At 37.8% G+C, this 22,615-nt stretch overlaps 1 protein-coding gene across 5 annotated transcripts in view; it reads right to left on the bottom strand.

Moving 5' to 3' along the window:
• The window catches only part of LOC128648398 (uncharacterized), a 184,536-nt gene that overhangs the window by 93,654 nt on the left and 68,267 nt on the right, over positions 1–22,615 (bottom strand). The window contains exon 1 of one of the 5 annotated variants that reach the window (XM_053701030.1): positions 9,852–10,101. The exons of 3 other annotated variants lie outside the window; for them this stretch is intronic. In XM_053701030.1, coding sequence (XP_053557005.1) covers positions 9,852–9,906 — 55 coding nt within the window. In that variant the 5' untranslated portion in view covers positions 9,907–10,101. Of the gene's footprint in view, positions 1–9,851; positions 10,102–22,615 lie in introns of those variants that run through there. One more of the 5 variants, XM_053701029.1, reaches the window with a different exon arrangement.

The raw sequence follows: 22,615 nt of genomic DNA, 5'->3' as shown, positions 1-22,615 counted from the left end.
TTTAAACACAATATATATCTATACATGATTATATATAGGTATAGATATATACAGATACAAATAGGAATATCTATTTATAAATACATAGAACATATTATGTTATGTGCAGAACATTGTAATGTGAAATATTTACATTAAATACACAGTATAACACTTTATTAAATATGAAAATTGCATAAATATAATTTTTCATGTTTTCATCTACTCACATTTTTTTCATGATTTAGATAACACATATAATTGTAAACATTTTTCTAATTTACTTCTATTATTAATTTTGCTTTATTCTCTTGGTATCCTTTCTACATTACTTTGTAATGTATTTTTGATGTGTTTTGTGCAACTTTTTTGTTTCGCAAAACAGTTAACCAGAGCTCTGAAGTCGCAGTAATCATACTAGCGTAAATCGCGATTGCTCTCAAGCTATTGTGTATACTTCTAACTTGTAATACCAGCCTGACAAGCGCAAACCCCCTATTGCTTATTGCACAAATGTTTGCGCTCCACTCGTAATCTGGTCCCAAATGTATTTAAAATTAAAATACAAAGTAAAGCAATGAAAGCACACAGTGTAAATGGATAAACAATATCTGTACTACATTCTGAGGTTTGGGGTAGCTGCTGTAACAATAATATCTGTACTACATTCTGAGGTTTGGGGTAGCTGCTGTAACAATAATATCTGTACTACATTCTGAGGTTTGGGGTAGCTGCTGTAACAATAATATCTGTACTACATTCTGAGGTTTGGGGTAGCTGCTGTAACAATAATATCTGTACTACATTCTGAGGTTTGGGGTAGCTGCTGTAACAATAATATCTGTACTACATTCTGAGGTTTGGGGCAGCTGCTGTAACAATAAAATCTGTACTACATTCTGAGGTTGGGGGTAGCTGCTGTAACAATAAAATCTGTACTACATTCTGAGGTTTGGGGTAGCTGCTGTAACAATAAAATCTGTACTACATTCTGAGGTTTGGGGTAGCTGCTGTAACAATAATATCTGTACTACATTCTGAGGTTTGGGGTAGCTGCTGTAACAATAAAATCTGTACTACATTCTGAGGTTTGGAGTAGCTGCTGTAACAATAAAATCTGTACTACATTCTGAGGTTTGGGGTAGCTGCTGTAACAATAAATGAGGTAGCATAATAAACCCCCACAGACAGAGAAGCTGTACATATGCACTGTCAAGCAGTGATGTCTCTAGAAACCAGATACAGAGGGATGTACTTACTGCTAACAGTTGGGGAGCTTCATGGTGGTGTACGTCTATTATCAAATCTGAAATGGATACCTAGGTAGGCTCAGAAGCTGCAATGCACTACTGGAACTAGCTGCTGATTGGTATATGTTATTGGCTCAAGATGTGTTTGACTAGGTCCCGGTAGTACATTGCTTAGGGGCTGACTTTAAAGGGCTACTGTAAGTAAATATTTTCTATGCCTGTTACTAACTAACTACCCCAAATATGCTTTTTATCAATAGCATTTCATTAACGTATCTCTACCGTATATCAGAAATCTTGTCTGCAAATTTAATTGCTTTCCAAACCCACTCCATGGGTATCCTTTGCTCTGTACCAATCCGTTTACAATACCTAAGTTTCAAAATGGCGCTTTAAACACAAAGTTATTGGTTTAAGTATTTTGAACACTCAGTGCTGAAAATAGTGGGCAGGATAACGTGACATCATCGGCGAATAAAAGATATAACTTTTAGAACGTTATGAAACTTCGTTTTGGAGAAAATATAGGTCATTAGGTTTTAATTAATGTTTATTAACTTTAATATGTTAGTTGTTTAGCTTAAAAATTATAACAGAAAGTAATCCTTTAAGTATGTGTTCAACCCATTTGACAATACAGTTTTTAGTCATTGGGATTTTAGCCCATTGTTCTACAGGAAGGTAAACATTATCGTATCTCTATGTATACACACGGCAGCCTACTTATTGTATCTCTCTAAGTATACACACAGCAGCATACTTATTGTATCCCTCTATATACACACAGCAGCCTACTTATTGTATCTCTCTATATACACACAGCAGCTTACTAATTGTATCTCTATATACACACAGCAGCCTACTTATTGTATCTCTATATACACACAGCAGCCTACTTATTGTATCTCTCTATGTATACACACAGCAGCCTACTTATTGTATCCCTCTATATACACACAGCAGCCTACTTATTGTATCTCTCTATATACACACAGCAGCTTACTTATTGTATCTCTATATACACACAGCAGCCTACTTATTGTATCTCTATATACACACAGCAGCCTACTTCTTGTATCTCTATATATACACACAGCAGCCTACTTATTGTATCTCTCTATATACACACAGCAGCCTACTTATTTTATCTCTCTATATACACACAGCAGCCTACTTCTTGTATCTCTATATATACACACAGCAGCCTACTTATTGTATCTCTCTATATACACACAGCAGCCTACTTATTTTATCTCTCTTTATACACACAGCAGCATACTTATTGTATCTCTCTATATACACACAGCAGCCTACTTATTGTATCTCTCTATATACACACAGCAGCCTACTTATTGTATCTCTATATATACAAACAGCAGCCTACATATTGTATCTCTATATATACACACAGCAGCCTACTTATTGTATCTCTATATATACACTCAGCAGCCTACTTATTGTATGTCTATATATACACACAGCAGCCTACTTATTGTATCTCTATAAACACACAGCAGCCTACTTATTGTATCTCTATATATACACTCAGCAGCCTACTTATTGTATCTCTATATATACACACAGCAGCCTACTTATTGTATGTCTATATATACACACAGCAGCCTACTTATTGTATCTCTATAAACACACAGCAGCCTACTTATTGTATCTCTATATATACACTCAGCAGCCTACTTATTGTTTCTCTCTATATACACACAGCAGCCTACTTATTGTATCTCTATATACACACAGCAGCCTACTTATTGTATCTCTATATATACACACAGCAGCCTACTTATTGTATCTCTCTATATACACACAGCAGCCCCTACTTATTGTATCTCTCTATATACACACAGCAGCCTACTTATTGTATCTCTATATACACACATCAGCCTACTTATTGTATCTCTATATACACACAGCAGCCTACTTATTGTATCTCTATATATACACTCAGCAGCCTACTTATTGTATCTCTCTATATACACACAGCAGCCTACTTATTGTATCTCTATATACACACAGCAGCCTACTTATTGTATTTCTATATATACACACAGCAGCCTACTTATTGTATCTCTATATATACACACAGCAGCCTACTTATTGTATCTCTCTATATACACACAGCAGCCTACTTATTGTATCTCTCTATATACACACAGCAGCCTACTTATTGTATCTCTATATATACACACAGCAGCCTACTTATTGTATCTCTATATACACACAGCAGCCTACTTATTGCATCTCTATATATACACACAGCAGCCTACTTATTGTATATCTCTATATACACACAGCAGCCTACTTATTGTATCTCTATATACACACAGCAGTCTACTTATTGTATCTCTATATATACACACAGCAGCCTACTTATTGTATCTCTCTATATACACACAGCAGCCTACTTATTGTATCTCTATATATACACACAGCAGCCTACTTATTGTATCTCTATATACAACTAGCAGCCTACTTATTGTATCTCTCTATATACACACAGCAGCCTACTTATTGTATCTCTCTATATACACACAGCAGCCTACTTATTGTATCTCTATATACACACAGCAGCCTACTTATTGTATCTCTATATACACACAGCAGCCTACTTATTGTATCTCTATATATTCACACAGCAGCCTGCTTATTGTATCTCTCTATATACACACAGCAGCCTACTTATTGTATCTCTCTATATATACACAGCAGCCTACTTATTGTATCTCTCTATATACACACGGCAGCCTACTTATTTTATCTCTATATATACACACAGCAGCCTACTTATTGTATCTCTCTATGTATACACACAGCAGCCTACTTGTTGTATCTCTATATACACACAGCAGCCTACTTATTGTATCTCTCTATATACACACAGCAGCCTACTTATTGTATCTCTCTATATACACACAGCAGCCTACTTATTGTATCTCTCTATATACACACAGCAGCCTACTTATTGTATCTCTCTATATACACACAGCAGCCTACTTATTGTATCTCTATTTACACACAGCAGCCTACTTATTGTATCTCTATATATACACACAGCAGCCTACTTATTGTATCTCTCTATATATACACAGCAGCCTACTTATTGTATCTCTCTATATACACACAGCAGCCTACTTATTGTATCTCTCTATATACACACAGCAGCCTACTTATTGTATCTCTCTATATACACACAGCAGCCTACTTATTGTATCTCTCTATATACACACAGCAGCCTACTTATTGTATCTCTATATACACACAGCAGCCTACTTATTGTATCTCTATATACACACAGCAGCCTACTTATGGTATCTCTATATACACACAGCAGCCTACTTATTGTATCTCTCTATATACACACAGCAGCCTACTTATTGTATCTCTCTATATACACACAGCAACCTACTTATTGTATATCTCTATATACACACAGCAGCCTACTTATTGTATCTCTCTATATACACACAGCAGCCTACTTATTGTATCTCTCTATATACACACAGCAGCCTACTTATTGTATCTCTCTATATACACACAGCAGCCTACTTATTGTATCTCTCTATATACACACAGCAGCCTACTTATTGTATCTCTCTATATACACACATCAGCCTACTTATTGTATCTCTCTCTATATACACACAGCAGCCTACTTATTGTATCTCTCTATATACACACAGCAGCCTACTTATTGTATCTCCCTTTATGCAAGGACCTCCTTATCTATCTCTTTATATATATATATATATATATATATATATATATATATATATATATATATTCTTATACAAAGGACAAAATTAGGGAATTAAATTGTCAATTGCTAGGATAAACCTAAATGTGCAATTTCCAATACATTTCATGCTATGCAACTAGTCATTGGAAGACATTAAAAGGACAATATGCTCAGGGCTAGATTACAAGTGGAGCACTAAATGTCGCTTGCGTGCAAGTGATAATAGCGCTCCACTTTATAATACCAGCACACATTATTACAAGTAAATTGCGTTCACATTGCTATGAAGCATTGCGCTCACAAGAGCGTGCTTAGCCTTGTTCTTATGCCGTCAGAGACGGCATCAGAACCTTGCGCAGTGAAGGGGTAAGTAGCGCAGCAATGGGCAGCATTTTTAAATATATATATGTATATGAATATGTGTTAATATGTGTATATACATATATATTTATATTGTGGTCTATGGGAACACACAGAACACACACCCTTCTCCCGCCAACTTTAAAGCCCCAAAGCTGCCTAGTGCAGTTATTTTTATTTAAAAAAATGCTATAATGTCCTCTATTTCGAGGGCATTTGGGGCACTTTTAGAAAGTTAACAAGAGATCTAATCTCTGGTTAATTTTCGGAGCGCTAATTGCTTCCGAGAGCTTGGGGTTAGCAATAACCAGCCACTTTTAATGGCTGGTTAATTATCGCTAAAATTTAGCTCTCCACTTGTAATCTAGCCCTCAGTCAAGTATCTAATAAGAATTTATTCTATTGCAAGCACTGGGAGCAACCTCCCTGCTGTGAGGCTGACTTCTGCTGTAGACTTTTGTTTGCATAGCTTTTCTATAGGGACTAACACATTATTAATTATTTCAGAACAGACAAAAACAGCTAAGCGCCATATGTAAACAGTAATTTTCTCCAGCAGGTAAAATGCACCAACACTTTAAAGGGGAGGAAAGAATAACTATACAATACCTCTTTACGTAATCACTGACACAATACCTGCTACCATACTTTATAAAAAGAAGGGAATAAACAACAAATGTGGGAAGGTCATTAGTAGAAAATGATGATACCTACCAGTATTACCCTTGATATGTAGCTTGGTGGCAACTATAATTAACACCCTTTTAAGAGCTACAGACACCCCTGGCCTAGGGTTTAACAATGAAAACTGGACCCTGCAAGCTCTTCAGGGGATGACCCCCCTGCCCCTGTATTAGTTCTGAAAATGTATATTGTTACTACTGGATAGCAAAGTATGTAGAACTGCAATATTATTAAAGTGTCACTAAACCCAAATTTTTTCTTCAGATTCAAATAGAGCATGACATTTTAAGCAACTTTCTAATTTACTCCTATTATCAATTTTTCTTCGTTCTCTTGCTATCTTTATTTGAAGAAGAAGGCATATAAGCTTTTTTTTGTTCAGAACTCTGGACAGCACTTTTTTATTAGTGGATGAATTTATCCACCAATCAGCAAGGACAACCCAGGTTGTTCACCACAAAAACTTACATTCTTGCATTTCAAATAAAAATACCATGAGAATAAAGTAAATTTGATAATAGGAGTAAATTAGAAAGTTGCTTAAAATGTCATGCTCTATCTGAATCACAAAAGAAACAATTTGGGCTCAGTGTCCCTTTAAGGCCAGCACATTATCTTTTTACTTTGATTTGATAATATTTATGTTTTTGTCAAGTAGCAAATATGTGTTTGTTAGGGTCTGTACAAAAACAAAGGTATTTGATAATTGTATAAAGCCAAAACAATTTTTGAAGGCTGTTTTATATTTAAGTACAGTACATCCATTTTTGGGTTCAAATGTAACAAAACTACAGTGAGCATTGGGGGGAAAACAATTCCAACATACACCATGCAATTAATGTTTCTCTTTCTTTTTTTAAACATTGTTACCATTACTCCCAACATGACAAAGAGCTTGGGGTAGTGTCTCAGTGGCACAGGTGAGGGTTAGAGAGAGGGTGGGTTTAAAGTATGCCGTTGATGACCCCAAGCAAGGACTGTTCCACAAACTTCAGGACAATTAGGAGCTCTGTGTACCAACAGATGTCCCCTATCTAAGCTTTGCACTATTTATCTGATCAGTCTCCTTGCAAAGCAAGTAAATTTGGTCTTGAAAGAGGATAATTGACAAGTCTTGAATAAGAACGTGCTCATAGGCAGAATATATTCAGGACCGTCTTTAACACAGGGCAAAAGGGGCAGCTGCCCTGGGCCCAGTCACTGTTGAGGGGCCCAAGAGTCCTAAAAAAAAAAAAAATTTTTTTTTTTTTTAATGGTTCATACCAGACGGCTGATGTGACATGGGGAACACACGCATTCAGTCCTAATACTGTCACAGTCAAAAGTTATATTTTTTTTAAAAAAACTGTGCCAGACCGTGACGGTGTCATGTGACATGCCAAGCTAGTGCCATGTGCTGTTTTAGATGTGCACTGTGCAGCACTGAATGCAAAGCTCTAACTCGGCATCCAGCCATTTCCCACTGCAACAGAAAAGGTCCTACTGGGGTTACCACTGTTACCAGGTAACTGCTCTGGTGGTGGGGATTGTTTCTGGGTAGGGCTGACTGTAGGCGCATGCAGCAGAAAGCTGGAGCGGCAGGCACATGAGGATTTGAGCATCTGTGCAGCTGCATACACTGCTCTCTTCAGTCTTGAGGCTGTTTGACTCATCTCACACTGTATCCATGCAGCCTTGGACAGACAGCATCATGTCTACTGGTCCCCTTAGCCCTGCTCTTTCTGCTGTGGCCCTAAGATCAACTAACTGAAGTTTGTTAGGGGAATAGTGCTTTGTAGAAAGGTGTCAGTGGGAAGAATAAGTGAGTGCACACACGCCCCTCCCCATGCAGCATTGTCTAGTTCAGGGTGAGAGGGAACTTGTTCCTAGCAAAGAAGCTACATGTGCTAGTGTGGCTGATGTATAGCGTCATGCTGATACTTCACCCATTAATGTAAGGTTTATTTTTATAGTTTTTATTTTCTCTCTGTCTCAGATTTTACAGCTTCCCATAGTAGTTCTGCTGTTCCAGTCAGTAAACTTATATTTGTCTGCACCTCCATGCTTCCTCCTTTACCTTGCTTTGCTCCTGTTGGCTGCCCTAAATCTCTTTAACCAGCTAACCTCACACCAGAATCACATTCAAAAGAATATTAAATTAATCCACAGTGGAGGAATTTATATATTTATTTACTTTTTAGTACTGCTTAGGTACAGTTTAACATATTGCAATTTTTAAAAAATTTTTTTTTTTTTAAATGATTAGCCCAGCAGTGGATGATCGACCGCTGGGCTAAAAATAAAAAAAAATTGATTTAGTTGTTTTTTGGGATGTTGGGGTGGAGAGCGAAATTGCATGGGGTGGGGGCCCAAGAAAATTTTTGCCCAGGGTCCAATCAATATTAAAGACGGCCCTGAATATATTGCAAGACTTCAGTTACAACATGATCTGCGTCTAGCAACACTCAAGTGATTTCTATATAAACATGTCTGCCCTTCTTGGCTTTGTTCCATTGCGATTCATAGTGTTCTGTAGAATCAGAAGTCAACAATTTCCTAATAAACCAAATCTCTAGTTGCCTAAACTGTTACTTAATTTTATAAAGTCAGTACTGCGTGAGATTAGATTGAAAATACCATAATAACATTTAATATACATTAATTTCTGTCTCGCAATATAAAAATACAGAAACATATTTTACACATTATCATATCTGTTAATTAATAAATATTTTGTATCAGAAAACCAGAGATGCTTTTAGCGAACAAATAAATAAATACATACATACGTACGTACGTACATATATAAAAATATTCAAGATATCATATTAAATGCTTAATGAATACCAATTATACCAAGAGCATCTATTACACCATTTTTCAATTGAGGGGTAACATTATTGTTTTTTTATCTGCAATAAATTGGTTGCTGAACAAATTTGTTAAATTCTATTAATAAACTTTTATATATATATATATATATATATATATATATATATATATATATATATATATATATAAAATAAAATTTCAAATGAGTGGTCCTTTAGCAAACTTAGCACTGCACACCTATATACACACAGAGATCATAAAACACATATAAGATCCATGCAGGGTGATTTATATTATTTAAGGTATACTCTTTTAGGAAATATGTATTTTTTAGGTTAACTTGGGTCTGTGTGATAGCTCAGCCCTGCTAACTAATTCTTTAAAAAACCCACTCTTGCACAGGCCTATGGTATGTACAGTGTAGTAGCCATCAGGTGAAGAACAAATACTTTTGGTACATTGTTTCAGAAGACAAGAAGTATTTTCTCTTTTTTTTATCATCCCTACTACTGCACACTTGAAAATCTCACAATCTAAATAGGAATAATCCAAAAAACACTTGTGTAACGTTCTTTGTGGGCATTATCTAATTATAATTGCTAATGATTGTGGTTTGCACATTAAACTGAATATCACTTGTTTATTTTCAACTCTCTACTGATTGCAGATTTCCTCTCATGCTGAAACTCCCAGAGTGCAATCCTGTTTCTGCAACACAACCTAACAAATACAGTGATTCACAGTAACAGTGCAGATTAAGGTGTGTATGTGACTTGCATTGCATTTGATTCCACAGCAAATTATTTTACATGAACTTATAAAACCTCAGAAGTTTATTTATGAATTTATATCACAAATATTGTTCCAGTCTAACAAATATAAAGCAGGAGGTAGGTGTTTGTCAGCTACTATAATACATTTTTTGTTGTATTGTTCCCTTATTAGAAAAAAATATTCTATTATTAATTTAACAAATTATGTGTTTGTGCTATAATGATGCTATATGCAGTACTCACCCAGTAACCAGGCACAGATAAACACGCTGCTGAGATAAAGATTTAACATCTTCATTATATCAGTGGTGGCTAAATTAAAAAAAATTATTTATATGAGTAAATTAAAACTATGGAAAAGTATTTTTTCTATACTCCTAAAGGCAGAGAGAAGACAAAAAAAAAAGTAGAAATGAAACTGAATACAGAGAAAAAGCTTAGTTTGGCTAAAGGAGGTGGGTTTATGGGCTACATAATTCCTGTTAAAGGGTGGGGATTACAGTTATATCTGTGTGTGAGGAGGAAATGAAAATGTCTGGACTTCAAACGTATTGAAAATAATGTGCTGGGAAGAAACTTTGCAAGCAGTCCCTTTTGTGAGAGGCAGCTGCAGTCACTGTGTGGGTCTGAGGGGAGAATGTTAATCAGGTTGTGCGTTGATCTCATGAGCACGCCTGCGACTAAATAAAAAGCACAGACCACCCAATCCTCACCTTCCCTCTTATTCAAATGGGGTTTTGCATTCTGTCATAAATTTTCTCAAGAAAATAGTTTCTTTGCTGTTTAACAATTTTAAGGCAATTAAAGTGATGGTAAACTTTGTCACAGCGCAAGCTGAAAATGGAAACTACGTTCTGTTTTTTTGCAATGTTCAGTCATCCACACTTGCACCATAGCAAAGATATATTTTGATATAAATTCCTTTTCTTACCGCACTGCCAGCCACCCCTCCGTTGTGTGTGTGTTTTTTTTACTAAACACCTCATCCAATTATATTGTGTACCTTACTCTGGTGCCGTATGGCACACAATATGATTGGATGCTGCATTCAGTAAAAAAAAAGCTTTTAACAAAGAGGCAGCCAGCAGTGCGGTAAGAAAGGGAACTTATATCAATATAATTCTTTCTTATGACACAAAATTACTTTGTGTGGATGAATAAACATTGCAATAAAAAATAACATAGTTTCCGTTTTCAGCTTGCACTGTGACAAAGTATTCCATGACTTTAAATTCAAAAAATTCAAAATTAAATTCCCACATTTAGGGCAAGATTACAATTGGAGCGCTAATTCCCCCATTTACGGGTGTATGTTAAATAACCAGTCATTACAAGTGGTTTGTTAATTCTACTGTGAGCTTGCGGTAGCGATTAGCTCTCCAAAAATTAACCAGAAGTCAGACCTCTGGTTAATTTTAAAAATGTCTCCCAATTGCCCCCAAAATAAAATGTAGTGTTGATGTTTAAAATAAAAATAAAATATCATCTTTATATTTTTAGTGTATATATTTATGTGTGACTATGTGTATATACATATATATTTATGTGTGACTATGTGTATATACATATATATTTATGTGTTATTATGTGTATATACATATATATTTATGTGTGACTATGTGTATATACATATATATTTATGTGTGACTATGTGTATATACATATATTTCTCTTGTAAGATGTATCGAGTCCACGGATTCATCCATACTTGTGGGATATTCTCCTTCCTTACAGGAAGTGGCAAAGAGAGCACCCACAGCAGAGCTGTCTATATAGCTCCCCCCTTAGCTCCACCCCCAGTCATTCTCTTTGCCTACTCTAAGTACTAGGAAGGGTAAAGTGAGTGTGGTGACAAAAATGTTAGTTTTTATTTTCTCAAGCAAAAGTTTGTTATTTTAAATGGTACCGGTGTGTACTATTTACTCTCTGGCAGAAAAGGGATGAAGATTTCTGCAAGGAGGATGATGATCTTAGCACTTTTTAACTAAGATCCACTGCTGTTCTCACAAGGGCTGAAGAGTACAGGAAAACTTCAGTTGGGGGAACCGTTTGCAGGCTAAACTGCATTGAGGTATGTTCAGTCTATTTTTTTCTAGACAGACTGTGATAATTCTAGAAAAGGCTGGCAATATCCCCATGAGGGAAGGGTAAGCTGTATTCAGACACTTAGTAGGAATCCCAGCTTGCATGAAGGGCTCTTTAGTTACTGGTGACACTGATAGGAAAAAACGTTTTTGTTTTTTATAAAAAATGCAAAATATAACGTTTTTTGAGGGACTTTAAGGGGTCATTGTGGCTTGTTTAAGAAACACTCTGTGGTGTTTCTTTTAGGCCCCATAACATCGAGTGAGGTGGGAGGGGCCTATTTTCGCACCTCAGTTGCACAGTTTCTTTTCCTCAGAGACATCCAGCTGCTTCTCCAGAGGTTCCTACTGTGTTTGAGGGCTGTAAAGAAGTTTTTTCCCCCACAAATCGTTCCTAAAGGGCAGGTAGGTGCCACAGCAGAGCTGTGGCAAGGTGCTGAACGTTTTTTTACCGGTTTTTGACGTTTTGTCAATCCGGTTTTTACATTAAGGGGTTAATTGTTTATTTGCATAGCTGTGCAAAGTTACTAAGGCTTTATGATGCTACTGTAACAATTTTGTTGAGTTTACTGCTTTTTTACACTGTTTTGCAGAGTTTGTGCAGCTTTTTTTTCTCTTAAAGGCACAGTACCGTTTTTTTTCTAAGTGTTATTTGCTTTGATTAAAGTGTTTTCAAAGCTTGCTTGTTACATTACTAGCCTGTTTAACATGTCTGACACCAAGGAAAATCCTTGTTCAATGTGTTTGGAAGCCATTGTGGAACCCCCTCTTAGAATGTGTCCCACTTGCACTGATATGTCTATAAATTATAAAGAGCATATTTTAGCACTTAAAAATATTGCAATAGATGATTCTCAGACAGAAGGAAATGAGGGTTTAACATCTAGCTCTCCCCAAGTGTCACAACCAGTAACGCCCGCACAAGTGACGCCTAGTACCTCTAGTGCGTCGAATTCATTTACTTTACAAGACATGGCCACAGTTATGAATACAACCCTCACAGAGGTTTTATCCAAACTGCCTGGTTTACAAGGAAAGAGTGACAGCTCTGGGTTAAGAACAAATGCTGAGCCGTCTGACGCTTTAGTAGCCGTATTCGATATACCCTCACAATGTTCTGAAGTAGGGGTAAGGGATTTGTTATCTGAGGGAGAGATTTCTGATTCAGGAAAGACGCTCCCTCAGACAGATTCTGATATGACGGCCTTTAAATTTAAGCTTGAACACCTCCGCTTATTGCTCAGGGAGGTATTAGCGACTCTAGATGATTGTGACCCTATAGTGGTCCCAGAGAAATTGTGTAAAATGGACAAATACTTAGAGGTTCATGTTTACACTGATGTTTTTCCAGTCCCTAAGAGGATTGTGAATATTGTTACTAAGGAATGGGATAGACGAGGTATTCCGTTCGCTCCCCCTCCTGTTTTTAAGAAAATGTTTCCCATATCTGACACCATGCGGGACTCGTGGCAGATAGTTCCTAAGGTGGAGGGAGCTATTTCTACTCTGGCTAAGCGTACAACTATACCTATCGAAGACAGTTGTGCTTTCAAAGATCCTATGGATAAAAAATTAGAGGGTCTCCTGAAGAAACGTTTTGTTCATCAAGGTTTTCTTCTCCAACCTATTGCGTGCATTGTTCCTGTAACTACTGCAGCTGCTTTCTGGTTCGAGGCTCTAGAAGAGGCTCTTCAGATGGAGACTCCATTAGAGGATATTATGGACAGAATTAAGGCCCTTAAGTTGGCTAATTCTTTCATTACAGATGCTGCTTTCCAACTGGCTAAATTAGCGGCAAAGAATTAAGGTTTTGCCATTTTAGCACGCAGGGCGTTATGGCTTAAGTCCTGGTCTGCTGATGTGTCATCAAAATCTAAACTTTTGAACATCCCTTTCAAAGGAAAGACCCTATTCGGGCCCGAACTGAAAGAAATTATTTCAGACATCACTGGAGGGAAAGGCCATGTCCTCCCTCAGGATAGAACAAATAAAATGAGGACCAAACAAAATAATTTTCGTTCCTTTCTGAACTTCAAGGGTGGTCCCGCTTCAGCTTCCCCTGCTGCAAAGCAAGAGGGGAATTTTGCCCAATACAAGTCAGTCTGGAGACCTAACCAGGCTTGGAACAAGGGTAAACAGGCCAAGAAGCCTGCAGCTGCCTCTAAGACAGCATGAAGGGGTAGCCCCCGATCCGGGACCGGATCTAGTAGGGGGCAGACTCTCTCTCTTCGCTCAGGCTTGGGCAAGAGATGTTCACGATTCCTGGACCTTAGAAATTGTGTCCCAGGGATATCTTCTGGACTTCAAAGACTCTTCCCCCAAGGGGGAGATTTCACATTTCTCAATTGTCTGCAAACCAGACAAAGAGAGAGGCGTTCTTACGCTGTGTAGAAGACCTACATACCATGGGAGTAATCCGCCCAGATTCAAAAGCGGAACAAGGGCTAGGGTTTTACTCAAACCTGTTTGTGGTTCCCAAAAAAGAGGGAACTTTCAGACCAATCTTGGATCTCAAAATTCTAAACAAATTCCTCAGAGTACCATCATTCAAGATGGAGACTATTCGGACTATTCTACCGTTGATCCAGGAGGGTCAATATATGACTACCGTGGACTTAAAGGATGCGTATCTACACATCCCTATTTACAGAGATCATCATCAATTCCTCAGATTCACCTTTCTGGACAGGCATTACCAGTTCCCAGAATTTTCACAAAGGTGCTAGGGTCCCTTTTGGCGGTTCTAAGACCGCGGGGCATAGCAGTGGCGCCTTATCTAGATGACATCTTGATTCAGGCATCGACTTTCCAGCTAGCCAAGTCTCACACGGACATCGTGTTGGCTTTTCTGAGAACTCACGGGTGGAAGGTGAACATAAAAAAGAGTTCTCTCTTCCCTCTCACAAGAATTTCCTTCCTAGGGACTCTGATAGACTCGATAGAAATGAAAATATTTCTGACGGAGGTCAGAAAATCAAAACTCTTAACCACTTGCCGAGCTCTTCATTCCATTCCTCAGCCATCAGTGGCTCAGTGTATGGAGGTAATCGGACTCATGGTAGCGGCAATAGACATAGTTCCTTTTGCCCGCCTTCACCTCAGACCACTGCAACTATGCATGCTCAAACAGTGGAATGGGGATTATGCAGATTTATCTCCTCAACTGCATCTGGACCAGGAGACCAGAGATTCTCTTCTCTGGTGGTTGTCTCAGGACCACCTGTCTCAGGGAATGTGTTTCCGCAGACCGGAGTGGCTCATAGTAACGACAGATGCCAGTCTGATTGGCTGGGGTGCAGTCTGGAACTCTCTGAAAGCACAGGGCTTATGGTCTCGGGAGGAAACTCTACTCCCGATAAACATTCTAGAACTGAGAGCGATATTCAATGCGCTCCAGGCGTGGCCTCAGCTAGCTGCGGCCAAATTCATCAGATTTCAGTCAGACCAAATTCATCAGATTTCAGTCGGACCAAATTCATCAGATTTCAGTCGGACAACATCACGACTGTAGCTTATATTAATCATCAAGGAGGAACACGGAGTTCTCTAGCGATGATGGAGGTAACCAAAATAATCCGATGGGCGGAGGATCACTCTTGCCATCTCTCAGCAATCCATATCCCGGGGGTAGAGAACTGGGAGGCGGATTTCCTAAGTCGTCAGACTTTTCATCCGGGGGAGTGGGAGCTCCATCCGGAGGTATTTGCCCAGCTTACTCAGCTATGGGGCACACCAGAATTGGATCTGATGGCGTCCCGTCAGAATGCCAAACTTCCTCGTTACGGGTCCAGGTCCCGGGATCCCCAGGCGGTACTGATAGATGCTCTAGCAGGGCCCTGGTCCTTCAATCTGGCCTATGTATTTCCACCGTTTCCTCTCCTCCCACATCTGGTTGCCAGAATCAAGCAGGAGAGAGCTTCAGTGATTCTGATAGCACCTGCGTGGCCATGTTATCGGTTCCACTGTGGACTCTGCCAATGAGGCAGGACCTTCTAATCCAAGGTCCATTCATGCATCCATATCTAATTTCTCTGCGTCTGACTGCTTGGAGATTGAACGCCTGATTCTATCAAAGTGTGGTTTCTCTGAGTCGGTCATTGATACCCTGATTCAAGCTAGAAAGCCTGTCACCAGGAAGATTTATCATAAGATTTGGCGCAAATATTTTTATTGGTGTGAATCCAAGGGTTACTCATGGAGTAAGATTAGGATTCCTAGAATATTGTCTTTTCTCCAAGAAGGATTGGAGAAGGGATTATCAGCTAGTTCCTTAAAAGGACAAATATCTGCTTTGTCTATTCTTTTACACAAACGGCTGGCTGATGTCCCAGACGTTCAAGCATTTAGTTAGGCCTTGGTCAGGATCAAGCCTGTATTTAAACCTGTTGCTCCACCATGGAGCCTAAACTTAGTTCTTAATGTTCTTCAAGGGGTTCCGTTTGAACCTATGCATTCCATAGATAGTAAGCTTCTATCTTGGAAAGTTTTGTTTTTAGTAGCTATCTCTTCGGCTCAAAGAGTTTCTGAGTTATCTGCTTTACAGTGTGACTCACCTTACCTTGGTTCCATGCAGATAAAGTGGTTTTGCGTACCAAACCTGGGTTTCTTCCTAAGGTTGTTTCTAATAGGAATATCAATCAGGAGATTGTTGTTCCTTCACTGTGTCCTAATCCTTCATCAAAGAAGGAACGTCTGTTGCACAATCATGATGTGGTTCGTGCTTTAAAGTTCTACTTACAAGCAACTAAAGATTTCCGTCAAACATCTTCATTGTTTGTTGTTTATTCTGGTAAACGGAGAGGTCAAAAGGCTACGGCTACCTCTCTTTCCTTTTGGCTGAAAAGCATCATCCGTTTGGCTTATGAGACTGCTGGCCAGCAGCCTCCTGAAAGAATTACGGCTCATTCTACTAGAGCAGTGGCTTCCACATGGGCTTTTAAAAATGAGGCTTCTGTTGAACAGATTTGTAATGCGGCGACTTGGTCTTCGCTTCATACTTTTTCCAAATTTTACAAATTCGATACTTTTGCTTCTTCAGAGACTATTTTTGGGAGAAAGGTTCTACAAGCAGTGGTGCCTTCCGTTTAAGGTACCTGTCTTGTCCCTCCCTTCATCCGTGTCCTAAAGCTTTGGTATTGGTATCCCACAAGTATGGATGAATCCGTGGACTCGATACATCTTACAAGAGAAAACATAATTTATGCTTACCTGATAAATTTATTTCTCTTGTGATGTATCGAGTCCACGGCCCGCCCTGTTTATTTAAGACAGGCAGTATATTTTTATTTAAAAAACTTCAGTCACCACTGCACCCTATAGTTTCTCCTTTTTCTTCCTAGCCTTCGGTCGAATGACTGGGGGGTGGAGCTAGGGGAGGAGCTGTATGGACAGCTCTGCTGTGGGTGCTCTCTTTGCCACTTCCTGTAAGGAAGGAGAATATCCCACAAGTATGGATGAATCCGTGGAATCGATACATCACAAGAGAAATAAATTTATCAGGTAAGCATAAATTATGTTATTTATGTGTGACTATGTGTATATACATATATATTTATGTGTTAGTATGTGTATATACATATATATATTTATGTGTTACTATGTGTATATATATATATATATATATATATATATTTATATGTTACTATGTGTATATACATATATATTTATGTGTTAGTATGTGTATATACATATATATATTTATGTGTTACTATGTGTATATATATATATATATATATATATATATATATATTTATATGTTACTATGTGTATATACATATATATTTATGTGTTATTATGTGTATATACATATATATTTATGTGTTACTATGTGTATATACATATATATTTATGTGTGACTATGTGTATATACATATATATTTATGTGTTACTATGTGTATATACATATATATATTTGTGTTATTATGTGTATATACATATATATTTATGTGTTAGTATGTGTATATACATATATATTTATGTGTTACTATGTGTATATACATATATATTTATGTGTGACTATGTGTATATACATATATATTTATGTGTTACTATGTGTATATACATATATATTTATGCGTCACTATGTGTATATACATATATATTTACTTGTTACTATGTGTATATACATATATATTTATGTGTTACTATGTGATATATATTTATGTGTTATTATGTGTATATACATATATATTTATGTGTTATTATGTGTATATACACATATTAACACATATCTGTATATTTTCATATACATATTTATTTACACTTTGCTGCCTATCATTGCACGACTTACCCCTTTCGCTGTGCAATGTTCTGTGTTGTGTATGATGGCAAGAGAACAAGGCTCCCATTGGAGCCTATGAAAATGCGCTCTCATGAGCGCAAAAGCTTCCATACAGTGCAAACACAAGGCCGTGTTCGCATTGCGCTTTACTTTTAATACCAGCGCACATTTGCGTGTGCTGGTATTACTGAGCAGAGGGCAAATTTCACGTAAGTGATATGTTGCGCTCCACTCATAATCTGGCCCTTATCCCCTTAGTGACCAGACCATTTTTCAATTTTCTTACCGTTATGGAGTTGGGACCAGGGCTATTTTTACATTTCTGCTGTGTTTTTAGCTGTGACTTTCCTCTTACTCATTTACTGTACCCACACATACTATATACTGTTTTTCTCGCCATTAATTGTATATGTTGCACTCCACTCATAAACTGGCCCTTACAGTGCCATTATAGTTAAAAAATGATAACATTTGTTAGAGCGTGTCATTTTAAGACTAGCAAGCCTGCCTCTTTATGTGGTTAACTCCCGCAAAGTAAAAACACAGCTTGGGACCTGTTAGTTACACAGCTGGATTGTGCGGCTACAGCTGCTGCACTACAGTATATTAAAGGAACATGAAAACCAAATGTTTTCTTTCGTGAGTCAAAACATAAAAGTTTTAAAAAGTTTCCAATTTACTTCTATTGTCAAATGTGCTTCATTCTCATGTTATTCTTTTTTGAAGATAAATCTATATAGGTATTGTGCACATGCCTGGAGCACTACACTACAGGAAAAGGTGCTACTGCTATCTATCTATCTATCTATCTATCTATCTTATCTTATCTATCTTATCTATCATATCTATCTATCTTATCTATCTATCTTATCTATCTATATTATTGTATCTATCTTATCGTATCGTATATTATCTATCGTATCTATCTATCTTATCGTATCTATCTTATCGTATCTTATCTTATCTATCGTATCTATCTTATCGTATCTATCTTATCATATCGTATCTATCTTATCTATCTTATCTATTGTATCTATCTTATCTATCGTATCTATCTATCTTATCTTTATCTATCTATCTATCTATCTTATCTTATCTTATCTTATCGTATCTTATCTATCTTATCTATCTTATCTTTATTTATCTATATATCTATCTTATCCATCTTGTCTATCTTATCTATTGTATCTATCTATCTATCTATCTATCTATCTGTCAATCTTATCTTTATCTATCTATCTTATCTATCTATTCTATATATCTTATCTATCTATCTATCTATTGATCTATCTATCTATCGATCTATCTTATCTTTCTATCCATCTATCTATCTATTTATCTATCTATCTTATCTATCTATCTGTCATGACTTTAATATCTTCTATATAAGTAGCATTTGTAAAGGCAGTTTTCTAACATGCTATGGTTTTGGTTTTTATGAATTATACTATAATATTTAGAGTTTTTTTATTTATATATAACCTTCAAATCCTAGAAAGATCACAAGAGCAGGAAGCATGGGCGTTGCTTTTTACCACACATACCTGCTACATTTTCTTGGATGCCAACCAGGATTGGGAGATTTAGTGAAGGAAACTCATGATTAGAGTTGAGGGTGTCCTGTGGGTGCGGCCATGACAGGTAGGGGCGGAGTCACTGGCTGCTCTGAGAGCCGGTTGGACATGCTGCCGGGGGGCTTGTGCGGTGTTACTATGGAGGACAGGACATTTGTAGGAAAAGGAAAGCTGCAAGAGGAACAGGGATGCACATATTTGGGACGGTTGAGAAGAGAAACCTTTGGCTTCTGGTTTAGGCTTCACCTTCACTCTTTGAGCTCTGTTTTTATACAATGAATTAATTAGCTCATTATATCTGTGATGATCTACTGGATGAGATTTGTTTCATGGTGCACAGCTGCGTGTTTACTAGCGAGTTGTGCTGTGTCATTTTTGGGCAATGTGATTGCATTGCATGCTTTTTCCTGTTACATTGCCTTGGTTTTTGTTGACTTCATATAGAAACATAGAAACATAGAAACATAGATATTGACGGCAGATAAGAGCCATAGGCCCAGCAAGTCTGCCCCACCTTACCTAACAGTATAAACTTATCTAGTTCGTAGGATAGCCCTATGCTTGTCCCATGCATTTTTAAAGTCCCCCACAGTGTTTGTTGCTACTACCTCTTGAGGAAGTTTATTCCATAAATCAATCACTCTTTCTGTAAAGAAGTGCTTCCTCAAATTACTCCTGAATCTACTACCCTTTAGCTTGAGCTCATGACCCCTTGTTCTTGAATTTTCCATTTTATGTAAAATACCCACAGCCTCAGTTTTACTAAACCCTTTAATGTACTTGAAAGTTGCTATCATATCACCTCTTTCCCTTCTCTCCTCTAAGCTATACATATTTAGGTCATTGAGACTATCCTGGTAAGTTTTATTTTTTAGACCATGTACCATTTTGGTAGCCCTCCTTTGCACAGATTCAAGTTTGTTAATATCCTTCTGAAGATATGGCCTCCAGAACTGCACACAATACTCAAGATGAGGCCTAACTAATGATCTATAAAGTGGCATAAGAACCTTACTATTTCTGCTGCAAATACCTCTACCAATACATCCAAGCATTCTGCTAGCCTTACTCGCTGCCTTACTACATTGTTTACTAAGTTTTAAATCATCTGAAATAATAATTCCCAAGTCCTGTTCCTCGTCTGTAACAGTCAGTAAAGTGTCATTGAGTCTGTAATTAACATTTGGATTTTTCTTCCCTAAATGCATTATTTTACACTTTGCTGTGTTAAACTTTAGATCCCAGTCGTTTGTCCAATCCTCCAATTGTTGTATATCACTTCTCATTTTGTCTACCCCCCCTGGAACATCCACTCTGTTGCAAATTTTTGTATCATCTGCAAAGAGACATACTTTCCCCTGTAGCCCTTTGCTGATATCGCAGATAAATATGTTAAACAAAACAGGCCCCAGAACTGACCCCTGAGGAACACCACTAGTAACAGCCCCCTCTGCTGAATGAACTCCATTTACTAAGACACTTTGTTTTCTGTCCTTAAGCCAGCATTCCACCCAGTTCACAATTTTTGAATCTAGACCAAGGAGATATAGTTTGTGAATAAGTTTATTGTGTGGGACGGTGTCAAATGCTTTGCTGAAATCTAGATATGCTACATCAACTGCTCCTCCCTTGTCTAATACTTTTGTTACATAATCAAAGAAGTCAATTAGATTAGTCTGACATGATCTCCCTGAAGTAAAACCATGCTGATTTTGGTCCTCTAAATTGTTTGTCTTTATGTAAGTCATAATTCTTTCCTTTAAGAGGCTTTCCATTAATTTCCCTACTACTGAAGTTAAACTAACTGGCCTGTAGTTGCCAGATTCTTCTCTACTGCCCTTTTTATGAAGCTAATCTATGGCACTGTGTCTGTGCGCATGCTAAATGTGGCTGCTGCGCAGCTCCCAGCCTCCTCATCCCCATAGTCGGCTGATCGCACACTTCAGCCTGTGCGAGGGGTGGGAGGTGTTACGAGCCCAGGCAGCAGCCAGTGACACAGGAGAAGAGCCGAGAGCGTCATCACTCACAGTCACGTGATGACGCTTGAGAAGCTCCTCCCAGCTCAACGGCGCAAAATCTCATTGTGGAGATAGTCGTTGAGCTGAGAGGAGCTCAAATTGTGTGTCTGAGTGACTCTGTTACTGAACACTGTCTGGCGATATTTTGAGAATTGAGATATACATTACATACATTACTCTCTAAGAGTTTGTTGATCATCCATCCCATCTCTGATCTCATCTTGACTTGAGTAGTTAGTTACTTAGTTTGAGGCGGCAGCAGGCAGGCTGAGGGCCTGAGGCAGGAGGCAGACAGTTAGAGTTAGTTTTTACAGGCACTCACTCAGCAGCCAGAAGTTGACCCAGGGGCCAGGCCAGCTACAGAGGCTGCAGTGCAGAGCAGCCAGAGACTGAGACAGAGTAGAGAGGACTCAGGGAGAGCCCGGAGACCATATTTAATTAATAATTTTTTAGACTAGAGATAGAGATACTGAGAGAGAGAGACTACTACAGTACTAGTAGTATTATAATTTATAGTTATACACTCAGAGACACCACTTGGTTTTTCTATAACTGTAGTACACTGGGCAGCCAGCAATCACTCAGAGAAATAGTATAGTACTTAAGTTACTTACTACTTAGAGTTAGTAGTTTAAAGTTTTTGAGCATACTAATTCTCTAGTTTCTAGAGAGAGTGAGACTGTGTCACTGACACTGAGAGGAGAGGCCTGACTCCTGTTGAATTTACTTGCTGTAGCAAGCTAGCCTGTTATTACCTGCAGGCTGCAGCATAATCATTTTAGAGAGACACTGAGAGGCCTGACCAGAGAGACAGAGTAGGGAGTGGAGTGGACAGTTTAGAATTTTTTTTTGTAAAACTTATTTAAATTTACTAGTTTAAAATAACACAATTTTAGAGATATTGAGTAGGGAGTGGAGTGGACTGAAGATATATTTAGTAATTTGTATAAAACTTTGTTAAAGTTAAGTTACTATTACTACTACAGTACTGTAGTACAGCATATTATTTTACACAGTCTGGACTGTCACAGAGAGACTGAGAGGCCTGAGC

Source organism: Bombina bombina, chromosome 2 (genome assembly GCF_027579735.1).
Source record: "Bombina bombina isolate aBomBom1 chromosome 2, aBomBom1.pri, whole genome shotgun sequence".
In the NCBI taxonomy this organism is placed as follows: Eukaryota; Metazoa; Chordata; class Amphibia; order Anura; family Bombinatoridae; genus Bombina; species Bombina bombina.
Note: the sequence above shows the minus strand (reverse complement) of the source record. Positions and strands in the feature narration are given on the sequence as shown.